This window comes from Coenobita brevimanus, chromosome 26 (genome assembly GCF_032717465.1).
Source record: "Coenobita brevimanus isolate Jiangsu-jjx chromosome 26, ASM3271746v2, whole genome shotgun sequence".
NCBI lineage: Eukaryota > Metazoa > Arthropoda > Malacostraca > Decapoda > Coenobitidae > Coenobita > Coenobita brevimanus.
In genome coordinates, this window is record NC_136979.1 from 33321906 (window position 1) to 33337302 (window position 15397).

The 15397-nt window shown below is 41.3% G+C and overlaps 1 protein-coding gene across 1 annotated transcript in view; it reads right to left on the reverse strand.

The window, feature by feature from the left end:
- Positions 1 to 1068: 1068 nt before the first annotated feature.
- Positions 1069 to 15397, reverse strand: part of tna (Zinc finger MIZ domain-containing protein tonalli) — a 132440-nt gene continuing 118111 nt past the window's right edge. The window contains 7 exon segments of the mRNA XM_080268176.1: positions 1069 to 2294; positions 3787 to 3944; positions 4880 to 4982; positions 5385 to 5851; positions 6222 to 6517; positions 12646 to 12983; positions 14625 to 14835. Coding sequence (XP_080124302.1) covers positions 2109 to 2294; positions 3787 to 3944; positions 4880 to 4982; positions 5385 to 5851; positions 6222 to 6517; positions 12646 to 12983; positions 14625 to 14835 — 1759 coding nt within the window. The 3' untranslated portion in view covers positions 1069 to 2108.

Consider the following 15397-nt stretch of genomic DNA (forward strand, 5'->3'; position numbering starts at 1 on the left):
CTCAGATCAGGCAAGTTTGGTGTTGTTGCCTTGAAGTGGTGCCACTGTGCGAACTACCTGGCATTGTTCTGATGTTTCTCCTCATGGGTAAGAGTTAAGAATGTTAAGTATTCATCTGAATGCTGTTACTAAGTTTTATGACCAAGGCCATTTTGTTTGTTTTGGAGTTAATCAAATCTTCACTTCTTAAGAGCATTTCAGACTATTGAACAACTTGTGTCATTATAGTAACTGGTCCATTGGTTATTTATTCTGTTATGCCTGTGTGTAATGGATACATTGATTAAAAAAATAACATCTCACATGTGCTAGACTCTATTGTATCTAATCTTATGTGTTTCTGTACACATACACTTTTCCTACAGTTAGGCTGAAGATATAAGTTGTTACGTTATATTCAGTGTTCAAGAAACACACGAGGCAGACACAGGTGTCAATAGGGTTCAGAAACTCTTAACTCTTTATGACAGTATTGAGGCACAGAAGTCAGGGTGCCTCCACAATGGCTCCACCACAGAGGACACTGCTCTAAATTCAGTCAGACTAAAACTATCCCAATGACATGAGCCAGCCGTTTAGTTTGGTCTTGCGAGTCTTTATTTACATGCGGTTGTGTAAGGGAGGGGTGGCAGGGATGAGGGGGTAGGAACCTACGGTGAAACATGCTTCTTGCATCTCAATTCCTAAAACTGAGGACAACCAACACGGACTAAAATATTTGCAAGTTCCTAATGAAGACAACATTATGCACATTGTCATTTTGATGTCATGATATTGATTTGCTTTATATATATATATATATATATATATATATATATACATACATATATTTATATATATATATATATATATATATATATATATATATATATATATATATATATATATATATATATATATATATATATATATATATATATACATACATAATTTTATATATATATAATATATATATATATATATACGGTATATATATACATACATAATTTTATATATATATATATATATATATATATACATACATAATTTTATATATATATATATATATTTTTTTTTTATTTTTTTTTTTATTAATGATGCTACTGTGGACACCATTGCATAGCCACAATCATTTATTTTATTCTACAAAAACTTGCTGATCTAACTACTTCATCTTGAGGGGGAGGGGGAGGAAAAATTGTCATGGCATTCGAGCTAAACATGTAAAAGGGCTTGCAGCCCCTCCACTACATTTTTGGGTGGGTAAATATACACTGCTGCATGATGAAAGGGAAATTCCACTTTCAAGCCTTGTTGCTCTGCCGACACTTTTTTTTTTTTTTTTTTTTTTTTTTTTTGAACTGGTATACCTTCTTGGTGTTTGATCCACTTTTCTTTTATCGTCAGGTCACAGTAAATCCTCAATGTGGGCATAATTACCCAAACTGCACGGTACACAACACACATACTTGTCTGTGGAGGTATATTTTCACCCAAACTAAACATTTCTTTGCAAAAGTGTCCAAGTTTGTGTTTGTGTTTGAATGTGCATCTGCCACAACATTCCCTACGTGCTACAAATCCCATCACTCACTTTCATTGCTTATACTACTGTTAATAGTTTCTGCTGCTTTCATTTAGACGTAACGGTCCTCGTTTTCTAGCATTCACATAACCTTTTTTTTTCTTTCCCCCACTCACAGTAATTTTTGGAGACTGTGAAGAGCAAACACTGCAAAGTCTAAGGTAAACACCTCCATGTATCACAGTTCTTCCAAAATCCCAAACCATAAAAGTAAAATGTACATGTACCACTGCCAGTGTCAATCGCCACAGCCACAAACACGGAAGGAAAAAATGTCTAAGCACCTGAATTTCCTGCCTTTCATTTACCCTTATCTTCATCACAAAGTGCAGCAACACATGTACAAGCACCTGAGTCATCTCTTCATCTCATTGTCTGCTGGTGCTATAAATCACAAAGACAAAATTTCATAAAATGCCTGAGCACCATTTTGTTGTCCATCATCAAAACATTCCCCCCTTCTCAGATTACACCCAAGCACCTTTTCTTTTCATATTTCTAGTTTATCTTGAATAACCCCATTGGGTCCCAGCTGGCCAATATGTCACTCAAAGAGGGCAAGGATGTCATCAGTGTCTTGTGCAGCTGAGAGCCCTGCACCTGCTGGAGTGTTACCAGCTCCCTGACCCTGGGATGATGCACCAGAGGAGGGTGGGGTGTTGTAGTCAGGCTGCTCTAGGTATGATAACAGCTCCAGTGGATCCATTGGGTCCACACCACTATTGAATACCTGTGGATAAACTTACAGTCAGTATAACATTACACTAACTGTTGTTTGTACATAGTGAGAGTAAAAGTTGGTCATCATCACAATCAACATCATCACCATCATCATCATCATATGGTGAAAGTAAAAGTTGGTCATCATCATTGTCATCATGGCCTTTTTTAAAACCCAAGATGGGGTGAAGTAGGTCCAGAGAGTGAGAAAAACATGAAGGGCCTAAAGAGAGAACTATCAATAGCATGCCAAATTACAGTACATGGGTCACAATCTCATTTACCATTCAAGCCCTTGTAATCCTGACCACCTCAAAGCATAACAACACCCACATACACACTTGGGTCACGCTCTCATTTATCATTCAAGCCCCTGCAATCCTGACTCCACCTCAGAGGCATAACCATACTCACACACTTTACTTTACCTATCAGCAGCAGCCAATCCGATGACTTAAAGTTAGAAATATAATTAAACCCACGAACGTGTACTAACAATAGTGAGTGACTTCAAAATACTCAAATTGTCTTAATGAACACAGCATTTTTTCCATGGGTTACCAAAGCAGCCAATTATGGAATATTAGGCAACACATTGTATAAAAAATGGGGCAGTGAAACCGGAATATGTAAATGATGAACTCTAAAAGGTCGGAAAGCCAAGATGATGGCTTGCATTATCAAATGAACACGTGAGAGCTAGGTTTAAAAGTTAAGGTAGCAAGTGAACTAACAAAAAAGATACAAAGACAGATGAATTATGTCTGCAGATGAACATGGGAGGGTTTACATCAGTTTTACCTGATTATTAATGGCATGATTCTATGGCACAGTTATGTCTGCAGATGAACATGGCAGGGTTTACATCAGTTTTACCTGACAAGTTAATGGCATGATTCTATGGCACAGTTATTACAAGACTGACTTCCTCAAAGTAAAAAATGTGAATGGGCTCAATCTGTGAGGTGGTGCAAAAACTCTGAAGGTCTCAATGACATAAATAGATGAATACATGTCCCATTTCACTAGGCATATTGCTAATTAACATTTATTTTGTGTTTTCCTTTTCCTGTTCCTGGACCCTGTTCACCCAATCTATTAGCAGGAAACATGGTCTGGAGGATGACTCTAGTGCTGACAAAGTGAAAATGGGAAAAAAATATGGTACAATTTTGAAAACACCCTTCTGACCCTGGCAATCCTATATTACCCTCTCTGAAGTTCAGAGGTTCAAGACTAGGCTCCTACTGTTCTGTGGATTTTAGGGTAGATTACCAGTCTATACCCCCTGGTGGCATTACATAACTGAACAGCCTCTAGTTGCTACCTGGCGATACCTACGCACATGGCAAGGCCATCACTCTAGTCAAGGCATTCTAACAACTATGCCACCTTCTCATGTCCAGAAAGGAAGAATACTGATTACAAAAGTTTAAGTTACAAATATTCAAACAAACAGCATTTAATTTTTTATCAAGTACTAAGAACAAAACTGAACTTACACTGACATCCAGAGAGTCCTGTCCATCTCCACCTAAGGGGTCAAAGGTGAGTGTGGGTAGGTCACTCATCTCATTGCAGGCTGTGGTGTGAGGGTCAGGGGCAGGTGTGGTGGCAGCTGGGGTAGTAGTACTGGTGTTGTTGCCAGATGTGCATGTGCCTGCAACAATCAAAGACTCAGTTTTTGCACCTATCAACCCGACAAAATCTTCCACGGGTATACCCACTAATGTTTGATAATATTCAGCTTAATCCTGCATCATCCTTAAACATGCTTGGGGTTTCATTTACTCGGGACTTGTCTTGGAAAGATCATATTACATCTCTTGTAAAATCTGCTTCCAAGAGATTGTGTGTGCTAAGCCGACTCCGTTCCTTCTTTACCCCTGCACAATTGTTGATTCTATACAGGGGTTTTATCCGCCCCTGTGTAGAGTACAACTCTCATGTGTGGGGAGGCTCCCCACATACAGCTCTTCTCAATAGGGTGGAGTCAAAGGCTTTTCGCCTCATTAGCTCTCCACCTCTTACTGACTCCCTTCAACCTTTGTCTCTTCGCCGCACTGTTGCATCTTTATCTCTTTTCTATCGCTACTTCAATGGTCACTGCTCCTCTGAACTGTCTGCATGCATTCCTCCACCCTCACGATGGGCGCGTAGCACCCGTCTAGCAGCAAACTTTCATCCATTTTCTGTGCAACTCTCTAATGCAAGAGTTAACCGTTACTCCCAGTCCTTCATTTATGCAACAGGTAAACTCTGGAACTGTCTCCCTCTGTCTGTATTTCCTACTTCCAATGATCTCCAGTTTTTCAAACGCAGTGTGTCCAGGCATCTGGATATGATCGGATCTTGAATTTGGCTCTCTCTTATATTTTGTTTTTCTCTTGGAAGGAATAGTTTTGCAGGCTCGTTGCCTTTGGTTCCTTCTTCCTCACATTAAAAGAAAAAAAAACATCACATGCCAAATTGTTTATATTAAATAATCACTTGTTATGCAACATACTGTTAAGGAATTTCATAACAACAAAGTTGTCCACCTTTAGTAGTCAAGCTAATAAAAAGGACCCTGGCAATCAGAAATTAGGATCTCACCTGCTGAGGGAACACTGGGTGGTCCACCCACACCTCCTGGGGTGTGAGGGGTATGTGGGGTGTGGGGGGTGTGGGGCAGACCAGGCACACTGCTCACACTCCCCTGCAACACACAAACAAATACACATTAATATAAGAGAAGCAAATGAGAGGCAGTACTAAAGAATCTACATACAGTCAGATGTAGATATTTTTGGGGGGTAGAAGTGTGTTAAAGCATATATTTTGTTCTATTATTTACTTTTCAATATGGATCTAAGTCTGCAAACCATACACAGGCAATAAGTGTAAACACTGTACAGTACACTTCAACTGCTCTAATAAGAAAACTGATGCATGCTACAGCTACATGTAATAGACAAAGTGCAATATTTATATCACAATGATGAATCTGGTTTAACCACTGAAAGTATCCTGGCCATTATGTATTGCATACTGCAGGTGAGTGTTATGATGATTAATTACATGAAGCAAAGTGCACATGAAACCTGAGGGAAGTGTATACCTGTGTGGAAGATGAGGTTGGTGTGGTGGCAGTGGTGGTGGCAGTGGTGGTGGCAGCAGCAGATGATGATACGGGGGTGGAGGCTGAGGCAGAGGTAGTGGACGCAGCAGAGGCCACTGTGGAGGCAGTGGATGATGTGGAGGTGGAGGAAGCAGTGGCAACAGAGGGAGTGGCAGAGGCTGTGGCGGATACTGTGGTGGAGGTGGTGGTGGGTGGTGGGGGACCCATATGAGGCACCAGCTGATCCTTAACAGTCTTCTCCATTGCACCAAGAGGATCCATCTTGCTCACAGACTCACTAAGCTGGGACAGTGGGCCACCTCCTCCCCCTGTTCCTCGTCCTGTGTAGTCTCCAGCACTCCCCGGTGAGGTCAGGTCAAACTGGGATGAAGAGCGTGACAGTCCTGCTCCTCCACCTCCCCCAGATCCCATGCTCATCATATTCATCATTGATCCATTGTTGATGCCTGCAACAAGTGAAAAACAGAATCCTACTGAAGTAAACGTTCTGTACAATCATGAAATGCTTCAAGAAAAGGAAGAATCTTTCATAAAGTATATTACACATGGGAAATGCAATCTATACATGATTGCAAGGCCATACAAAAAGCTATGGTGTAGTACTCCCATATGTCAACATTCAGCTAGTCAGAATAATGTATACTATTCTACATCTCAGCAATATTCTGCATAATGTAACCGTATACGAAAGCATAATATGGTACTCATTTTGATGCATACAATGGTTCTTCAAATTTTGCTCTACTTGTGTATCCATCAGTTCTCTATCCACTTGTTCCCTGCTCCCAAAGTTCGTCTGAGAAAGATGAAACTCACTGTTCATGTCTGGTGGGACATATGGACTCATGGATTGTCCCATGTCGACACTGCTCATGGTGGGTAGTGTCATGCTGCCTGGAGACATGGCCTTGTTCCACCGTTTCATGCAGCCATCCCCACTGCCTCCATCTTCATCCTTCACTCCGCTTCCTGCCGCCCCACCACTGGCACCAGATGCGCGCCAGGAAGCTGAAGAGTCCATGGTGACCTCGTCCACTGGGGATGATGCCAGTGTGGTGATGATGCCCCAGATGTACTGATCCACCTCAAGTCCCTCCAAAAATGCTTGTTTGCTGTTGGTGAGGAAAGGGAATTTAAAATATGAAACAAATAAAAAAAAAAGCTACTGAGTTAAAGCATTAAAGGAAACCCCATTTATCTGATGCTGCATTTTCCATCATCATCTGATAAAGCAAAAAAATCTGTGTGAATTAAAACAATATCCATTTTTAACTGTATTATTATGGCACCTGGTAGTTTAGTGGGTAATTAAGGTGCTGTGTAGGTTTGTATCCAAGGGGTGGTTGGAGTTTATTGCTCACATAATGCCACTGAGGGATAAGTGAGGCTGGTCACTCTCATCTTAAATGTCAGGACCAATCTGCCTAGCCCCGGGCTCCTACACTTCTCATGGAGCAATGCAGGGTTGGATGATGGACGGATAGACGAACTGCGTCAAATGACAGTATGCACGGAAACCAAATTTTTCAAACTGTCCGCCACTCCCTGCAACACCCCAGTGCCACCAACAATGACCAGCAAAACAAAGACTGCCGGCCACTCTGCGGCTCCAATTCAGTCACAGGCAGCAGGCCACCCAGTGTTGGTACACGTTAAGTTCATCATCAAGTTTGTCGTCTTTGCTGCTGTACCAGAGCTGTTGCAATGGTTTGTGATGCTTGCCTTTGTGTTTTGTGCATGTTTGTACCACTTACTGTGGAAAATAATAAAAAGTTTATGCAAATATTCATGCATCTGGCACCAGGTTGTCTCCTTTGTCTAAACTAACTTACACAGCTAGTTGACTGCTTTCAGTTCTACTCATATCCATCTATACATTTCACCCACCTTTTAATAAATAATATATTCTTAGTGCCTGTAGCTCCTTTTGTGGAGACAATAAAATGTTTATGTAAATATGCACACATCTGGCACCAGCCTCTCTCTTTCGTGTTATATAACTTATGCATGTAGTCACTTGCTTGCAGCTTTGGTCATTTCCATCTACTCATCTCTCCCTCTTGCTTATTATTAATAACAATATAGGTATTCTTAGTGCCTGTGACTGAATAAGTATTCAATATGTATGAAGGAAACACATTTTTAATATTTAAAATCATGTTAACGTGACATCTTAGTGGTTCGGTAAGAATTCGTTTAGTTTCTTTCTTAAAGGCTCCAGCATGCACGCATGCATTGGCACTTAATGGTGGCTCTCCATGCTGTTTAATCTCTGGCAGCTTCCCTATTCAGTCCCTTATTCCTGAGGTCACACTCAATGACCTTATCCCAGGTCTTTTTTGGTCTACCTCTCACAACCCTACTCCTCAAGTTAACACTTCTCACTTGCTGCACCCAGTTATCATCCTCCATCCTCTTCACATGCCCAAACCATCTCAATCTACCTCTCCTCATCATAACACCAATGCACTCCAGTCCCATCCTACCTCTCAACTCTTCTATTGTAAAGCAAGACCCCTCACCCCGCCCAGGCCAAACACTAAGGGATGCAGTGCACATCCACTTAATCATTGTCATTTCTGTATATTTAAGCCTGCTAATATCCTCTTCCTTTACTGCCCAGGTCTCACTACCATACAGAATTACACTCCTAACATATGCCGCATACAAAGATCCCTTAGCACGGAGGGAGAGTCCTCTCAATGCCAGGAGAGGCAACAGCTCCCTGAACTTCTTCCAACTACTCCTCACTTTAGCCACAGAGCTAGCTCTAGCCCCATCTCCAGCACACAACATGTCTCCCAAATAACAATGCTCTTCCATACACTCAAGAGACTCACCAGCAAGTTCAATCCTTTCAAGCCTGACAGTCTTCACATGCTCTCCCCGACACACCGCACACATGAAATCAGCATTATCTCGCAGTCTACCTCTAATACCACTACATCTCGTTATGCACCCACTTACTGCAAACACTGCACAAGATGGAATTCCTTCCCATGCCCTTGTGGCAAATTGCACATGACCATTCTCCCTCTTCTTTGACAGTACCACCAGCAGCCCTAGATACCAACACTTTTGTTTTATCTGCACTTACTCTTAAGCCTTTGTGTCCCATACCATCTCCCCACTTCCTAAATCTTTCCTCCACCTTCCTTTCATTTTCTGCAATTAACACTAAATCATCGGCACACATTTCTCACGGGACTCCATTTCTGAAGTGACATGAGAGGGCTTCAAGTACCATGATAAAAAACACAGGTCACAAGACTGACCCCTGATGCACACCAACATTCACAGAAAATTCATTACTCAAATCTCCATTCACCCTTACCAGAGCGCAAAAACCCAAATAGGTAGCTATAACCACCCTCCCCAGCCACTCCTTGATCCCATGCTTTCCCATTGCCCACTTCACCACCCCCCTAGAGACTCCGTCAAAGGCCTTTTCCATATCAACAAAAACAAAGTATAGATCCCTTTTCTTTCCTATATATTTTTCCTGAAACTGTCGAACAATGAATATGGCATCAGTGCTCCCTTTGCCTGGCATAAACTCAAACTGCATCTCATCAATATTCACTCTTTCTCTAATCATACCTCCTGGAACTCTCTCCATTATCTTCACTATCTGGTCCAAAATCTTTATGTCTCTATAATTTCCAATTCCAGGGCATCAGATTTCCCCTTGTATATTTATAATTCATCCATCCATCCATCATCTAATCCAGTGTTGCCCCATGAAAAGCGCAGGAGCCCGGGGCTAAGCATGTTGGTCCTGGCATTTAAGATAAGAGTGACAAGCCTCACTCATCCCTGAGTGGCATTACATGAGCAATAATCCCCATCCACCCCTTGGATATAAACCTGCACAGGCTCAATCTGATTGGAGTGCCTCAACTGTCCACTAAACCACCAAGCACCATACTTTGGTTATATGGTTACCACCCAGTGCAGTAAATGGTTTCCTGGTGTACAGGAAACCAAACCATTTGGCTTGTCACTCAGTGTACAGTCACCCCCCATAGACAGAAGGAAGAGGAAAGAAGGAAGATGAAAGAAAGACAGAAGAGGAAGGATGGAAAGAAGGATGGAAGAGAGGAAAGGGCAGTCACCTGAGAGCAGCACTACTCTGAGTATATAATTAATTATACAATTATATCTATAATTAATTATACTGTATAATGAATATATAAAGTTGGCGATATATATATATACAGTATATAAATATATATATATATATATATATATATATATATATATATATATAATGATGCACATAGATATACATGGTATAGAGGGAACAGGGCTCGTGTTGAAAGAAGCTTGATTGAATACGTGCTCGTAAAGAGGCCGATGCTGAGGATGGTTGCTGATAAAAGGGCTGTGAGAGGACGATGTGGAAGTCTGTCAGATCATATGATTGTGGTATGCAAGATCAAGTAGAGAGGAGTGAGGTGGATCAGGAGAGAGAGGAGCAGTCAGGGAGAAAGACTGAAAGCCGAGAAGCTGAGGATCAAAGACATGGCAGATGATTACAGAACCAAAGTAGAGGAGGAGTTAGAATCAGTGAATTGGAATGAAATGGATCTGGACAGCCTGTGGAATGCATATAGGGATTGTTTAGTTAGGAATGCTAAAGCATGTGTAGTATGGCAAGAGTAACAACGAAGAAGAAAGGTACGGCATGGTGGGATGATGAGGTTAAGAGAGCAGTGGAGGAAAAGAGGAAGAAGTGGCTAAAGTGGTTACAGGACAGGGGTTCAGTTGAAATATGAACTGAATATATTGAGAGCAAGAAGCAAGTAAAGAGACTAGTGAAGAGGAAAAAGGAGGAGGTAAATGATGATCTAGGAAGAAAAATGACTGCAAACTACTCTGAAAATAGGAAGTGATTCTGGAAAAAGGTGCAGAAATGTAGAAGTGAAAGTGGAAAGAAATGTGACAGTGTGAAGGATGTAGGTGGCAGAGTATTAACCCATGGAGACCAGATGGAAAGAATATTTTGAAAGCCTGATGAATGGGAATTGAGAGTGCAGAGCAGTTGTAAACATGACTGGTTTTGGGGGTGTGCAGAGAAGGAATGCAGTGCCAGGAGACATGGCACTCACACAGGTGAAGAGTGATGTGAAGCGGTTGAAAAATGGGAAAGCAGATGATTAAGTGTAGTGGAGACAGTGGAATGATGTGCTTGTTGGCAATATTTAAGAAGGCATGTATGAGTGAAACTGTGCCAGCAGGGTGGAAAAAGGCTGTGATTGTAACCCTGTACAAAAATAAAGGTAAGCTAAGTGAGTGCAAGAATTATCGTGACATAAGTTTACTGAGTGTGGTAGGAAAGGTTTATGGAAGAATTATTATAGAGAAAGAAAGAGAGATATCTGAAGTCCTAGTAAGTGATGAACAGGGTGGCTTTAGGAGTGGCAGAGGATGTGTGGATCAAATATTTGCAGTGAGACTGATAGCAGAGAAGGCTTGTAAGAAGGAGCATAAAGAGCTTATGGCATTCATGGATCTGAAAAAAGCATACGACAAAGTGGACAGAGAAGGATTGTGGAAAGTTCTGAGCATGTACAGTGTAGATGGTAAGATGCTAGGTGCCGTCTAGAGGTTTTATGATGGTAGTGAAGCATGTGTAAAGGTTAATGGGCATCTAACTGAAAGGTTCACGATTGGTATAGGCGTGCGACAACGTTGTGTGATGTCCCCATGGTTGTTCAATATATATATGAATGGGGTGATGCGAGAAGTAAAAACATGAGTAATGGAGAGGGGGATGGTGTTTGTAATGAATGGTAATGGATGGAATATCTCAAATTTGTTGTATGCTGATGATGCAGTACTGCTTGCAAATAGTGAACAAGAATTTGGTAGGATAGTGCAGAGTTTTGCTGATGTCTGTGAGCATCATGCCTTGACAGTAAATGCGGAAATGAGTAAAGCGATGTTTACTGAGAGAGAAGGTGACACCCAGTGCGATGTTACTGTGAATGGAGAGAGACTGGAACTGGCGAGAGAGTTCAAATACCTGGGTGCAGTGATAGAAAAGACAGGAAAATGTGCAACAGAAGTGGAAAGTAGAGACACAAGGAAGAAAAGTAACTGGTGCAATGAAGGCCTTGACATGAAACAGAGGCATGAGTGTTGCAGCTGCACGAGGTTTACATGAAGGATGTTAGTGCCAACTCTAACATATGGATGTGATAATGGTGTGGCATGAAAATGAAATGTCAAGAGTAAAAGCAATGAAAATGGAAGTGCTGAGGAATGTATGTGGAGTACGGGATACAAAATAATGTGATTTGTGAAAGATGTGGAATGAGGAAGCCTGTGGACACCAGAATCGAAGACAGCGTACTGAGGTGGTATGGTTATGTGGAGAGAATGGATAACAATAGAGTGGTGAAAAAGGTACATCTGAGCGAATTTGAAGGAGGGTGGAGGCAAGGTAGGCCAAGGAGAAGGTGAAGAGATATGGGGGATGAGTGTGTGAGGAAGCGAAGTTTGGAAGTCGGTGAGGCTAGGGAACTGACAAGAGATCGAGCTGGCTGGATGAATGTTGTAAGAAGTGAATGATCAGGGATCTGGCACCACTTTTTAACATGGCAGCATCTGGATTGACCCTATCAGATAAGTTTATGTGATGCTACAGAATGTGGTGAACGTTTTTGGCATATCTGATAAAGCCAGGATTCCGAGGGCTTGAATGATGAGTGAATGGAAGCGTGGCCCATTGGACTGGGCAAATATGGGCTATCTGGACACTGCTACTCCTCACCCTGCCCTAGGGTGGGAAAGGAGGTCCAGATGATGATATATATATATATATATATATATATATATATATATATATAAGCATTACCTGACAGGGTCTGGTTTGAATTATTACAGTTATAGGAGAGGTTACTGTAAAATATACAGTAAATAAATGCCAGAGTTGATCTTACCATAATTCTAAGAGGAATTTCATGAAGATAAAAGGATTTTCAAAAAGTAAGAAGAACATGCTTGGAATCTCATATCCTAGTCCTCACTTCCTGTGCTTGCTTCCTGCCTCAATTACTTTACCCTAACCTAAGTCTTCACTATACAGCACATTAGTTTTATCTTCATCATGTCTTGATCCAGCCCTACATTGTATAGCATATTGGATCCTCAGTCTGCTGATCCCTAACCCCATCATTTGCTGTACCTTATCTCTACTCTCTTTTATTATCTTGATCCCAACACCAGGACTTACTTGCAGACAGGGCAGCGCCAGGCACCTCGTTCACAGTTCATTTGCAGGTAAGATTCAAGGTCAAAACACTGAATGTGCTTGCAGTCATGTCCTCGAGCAGGCAGGGTGATGCGCTTAAAGGTAATTGGGCATTTGAGGGAGATCTTGATGGCAGTCTGTTCCACTCCATCACCCTCTGCTCCACCCAATGCTCCAGTTGATGATGCTGCCACTGAGTTGAAGTTGCGCTTAATTTTGGTGACACAGTGTTCAGCAGGCAACATTCTTTTGCGCAATAGCCCCTGCAGCACTGACCGCACACTGGGCCGGTGGACCAGTTGCAGCACAAATAAATGTGACTGCAACCATGGAGAGAAAAAAAAGATGAACATATCACACTTACAGCATAGTATGGTTTGCATATATATGTAATGTACATTTGCAAAAATATGGTGTAAAAGTAGTTTTGACTGCAGCTAACACTGGAATAGAGACCTTAGCCTCCAACTGCAGTTACCAATACAATCAGAGTAATGCTTCACGTTAATATTATTATGGTATAAATTACGAAAAACTAGAGCATAACATACATACAGTGTTAGCAACTAGCAGACCCTTGCTATAACAAACTTTGATATAACAAATTTTGGATTTAACAAATGCCTCAGAGCCCTCCGAGTTTTAGTCAGGTACACCAAACAAAGAACGTTAAATGAGGTGCACCACACAGCATTTTCAAATGCCTGAGCCCACTGAATTGTTTTTCAACTACAGCAAACTCTCGATATAATGAACCCTTTAATAGTGAACTTCGGATATAATGACTCACCATTTCCAGAGCGAACTTCCGCCGGATATGGCAACCCTTCGCTATATCTGGTGAAAGTTGGCTCCCTGGCATGGTAAGTGTACTCTAACAGTCCTACATTACAATACAGGCATTGTATTTGTATGTACAACTTCATAAAAGATGGTATTTACTGTATATGTACTGTATAACTAAATAAACCACTGAATTCTCCATGTAAAACTTCATAAAGTTGTGGCTGTGCACATAGGACCAAACGACTCCATGGATATAGCGACCTTGGGCCAGTAACCCCTCAGTTAATAACGACCATTGGATATAGCGACCCACCTCTCCCCCCAATTAGTTCGTTATATCGAGGGCTTACTGTACCTGTACTCCAAACAATGATCATTAAATGGGGTGCATTACAAAGTCCTTTGGACCTGAAATTGCCTTCTCCCCATTGTGATTTGTGAGTTGTAATAAGAGATTTTAGTAATACTGTACTAGTCACGAAGATAAAGACTATGACAAGGAGGTAAAATAAGCTGCAAAAAAGCAAAATTATTGGTCAAGTTAGTGTAAAATGGTATAGTTTTCATATTTAGTACAACATTAGAATATGATAATGTACTCATTTATCATCAAACATGAATTTCAATTCTAACCTGACCAGAAGGGGGGGAGCTTTCGATTTAACAAACTTTTGGTTTTACCAGACCTGGCTTCCCCCCAATTAGCCTGTTGTAGTGAGGGTCTACTTCATATAACTAAGGAAACTCTTACAGGTACTTCTCTTAATAAAGTGTTATACATCATCTCTCATTTTTCATGACAGCTGGATATGGATATACCGGCAAATACAGTACTTAAATACACAAATGATGAAACACCATCTAAAAGGACTCTCATAATCATAATTTCACTATGTGATCATTTTAAATACCTTTTGTAGTGCCCTCAATCACCACTAGCCATTACATTCTACTTATTTAAAGTGAATTTCAGATTATTTAATACTAGATTTTCTTAAAACATCCCAAATACACCTTATAAAGTACCAGTTATTTTGTGATTGTTAATTCATCCACATATAATGAAAACCAGCAAAGTGAAAAATCAAAGATGATGGCACACTACTCCAAAAACAGAGTAAAAACTGCAGTAGAGTACATGAAGATACAAGCTAATGAACCCAGTCTCTACTCACACAACAACAGGCGGTGACAGTGATCTGTATTGTGTTGCGACCGGGCTGACACACAGCCTTGATGTAGAGTGGCTTGTGTGAGGTTTTCTGTTCACCACGGTCAATGCTGAGTGGTGTGGCATTGACCGATACCTGCACACTTGCTGGCCAATTGGTGTTCATCTGACGGTCCTCATGGTGGAAACACTTCAGCTGCAGCTCTAAGTCAGATCTGGTTAGATAACAGATAAACAATGGTATTAATATTTACTGAATATTCAAGAACATTACTGCTTCTTAAAAGAAGCACTGTACATATCACTAAAATACTTAATCTTTGCTAGACGCAGCTGGCTCTGTAACAGACCTAATTTGCCCTATGAGGAGTACAGTATACTTACCTTGTGGGGGATGTTCTACATGGTTCTAATAGTTTCCCAATCAATGAACACACTTTGAATTCACCAGAGGAAAACCTCTGATAGATCTATCTATCTATCTATCTATTGCCAGATGCCTCAATCCCGTTTGGGGTGGCCACAAACATATCGCCTCCAAGTCGCCCTGTCCCCCGCCATTTCACTCCCCTGCTCCCAACTCACACCCCCCTCTCTCATATACCTCTCCACCCCATCCCTCCATCTCATCCTCAGCCTCCCCCTCCCTCTTCCCCCCTCCACCTCACTCACATACACTCTCTTCTTCAGTCTTTCACCCTCCATCCTCCCCACATGGCCAAACCACCTCAGTGTGTTCCTCATAACGCTTCCTATCATATCCACATCCACACCACA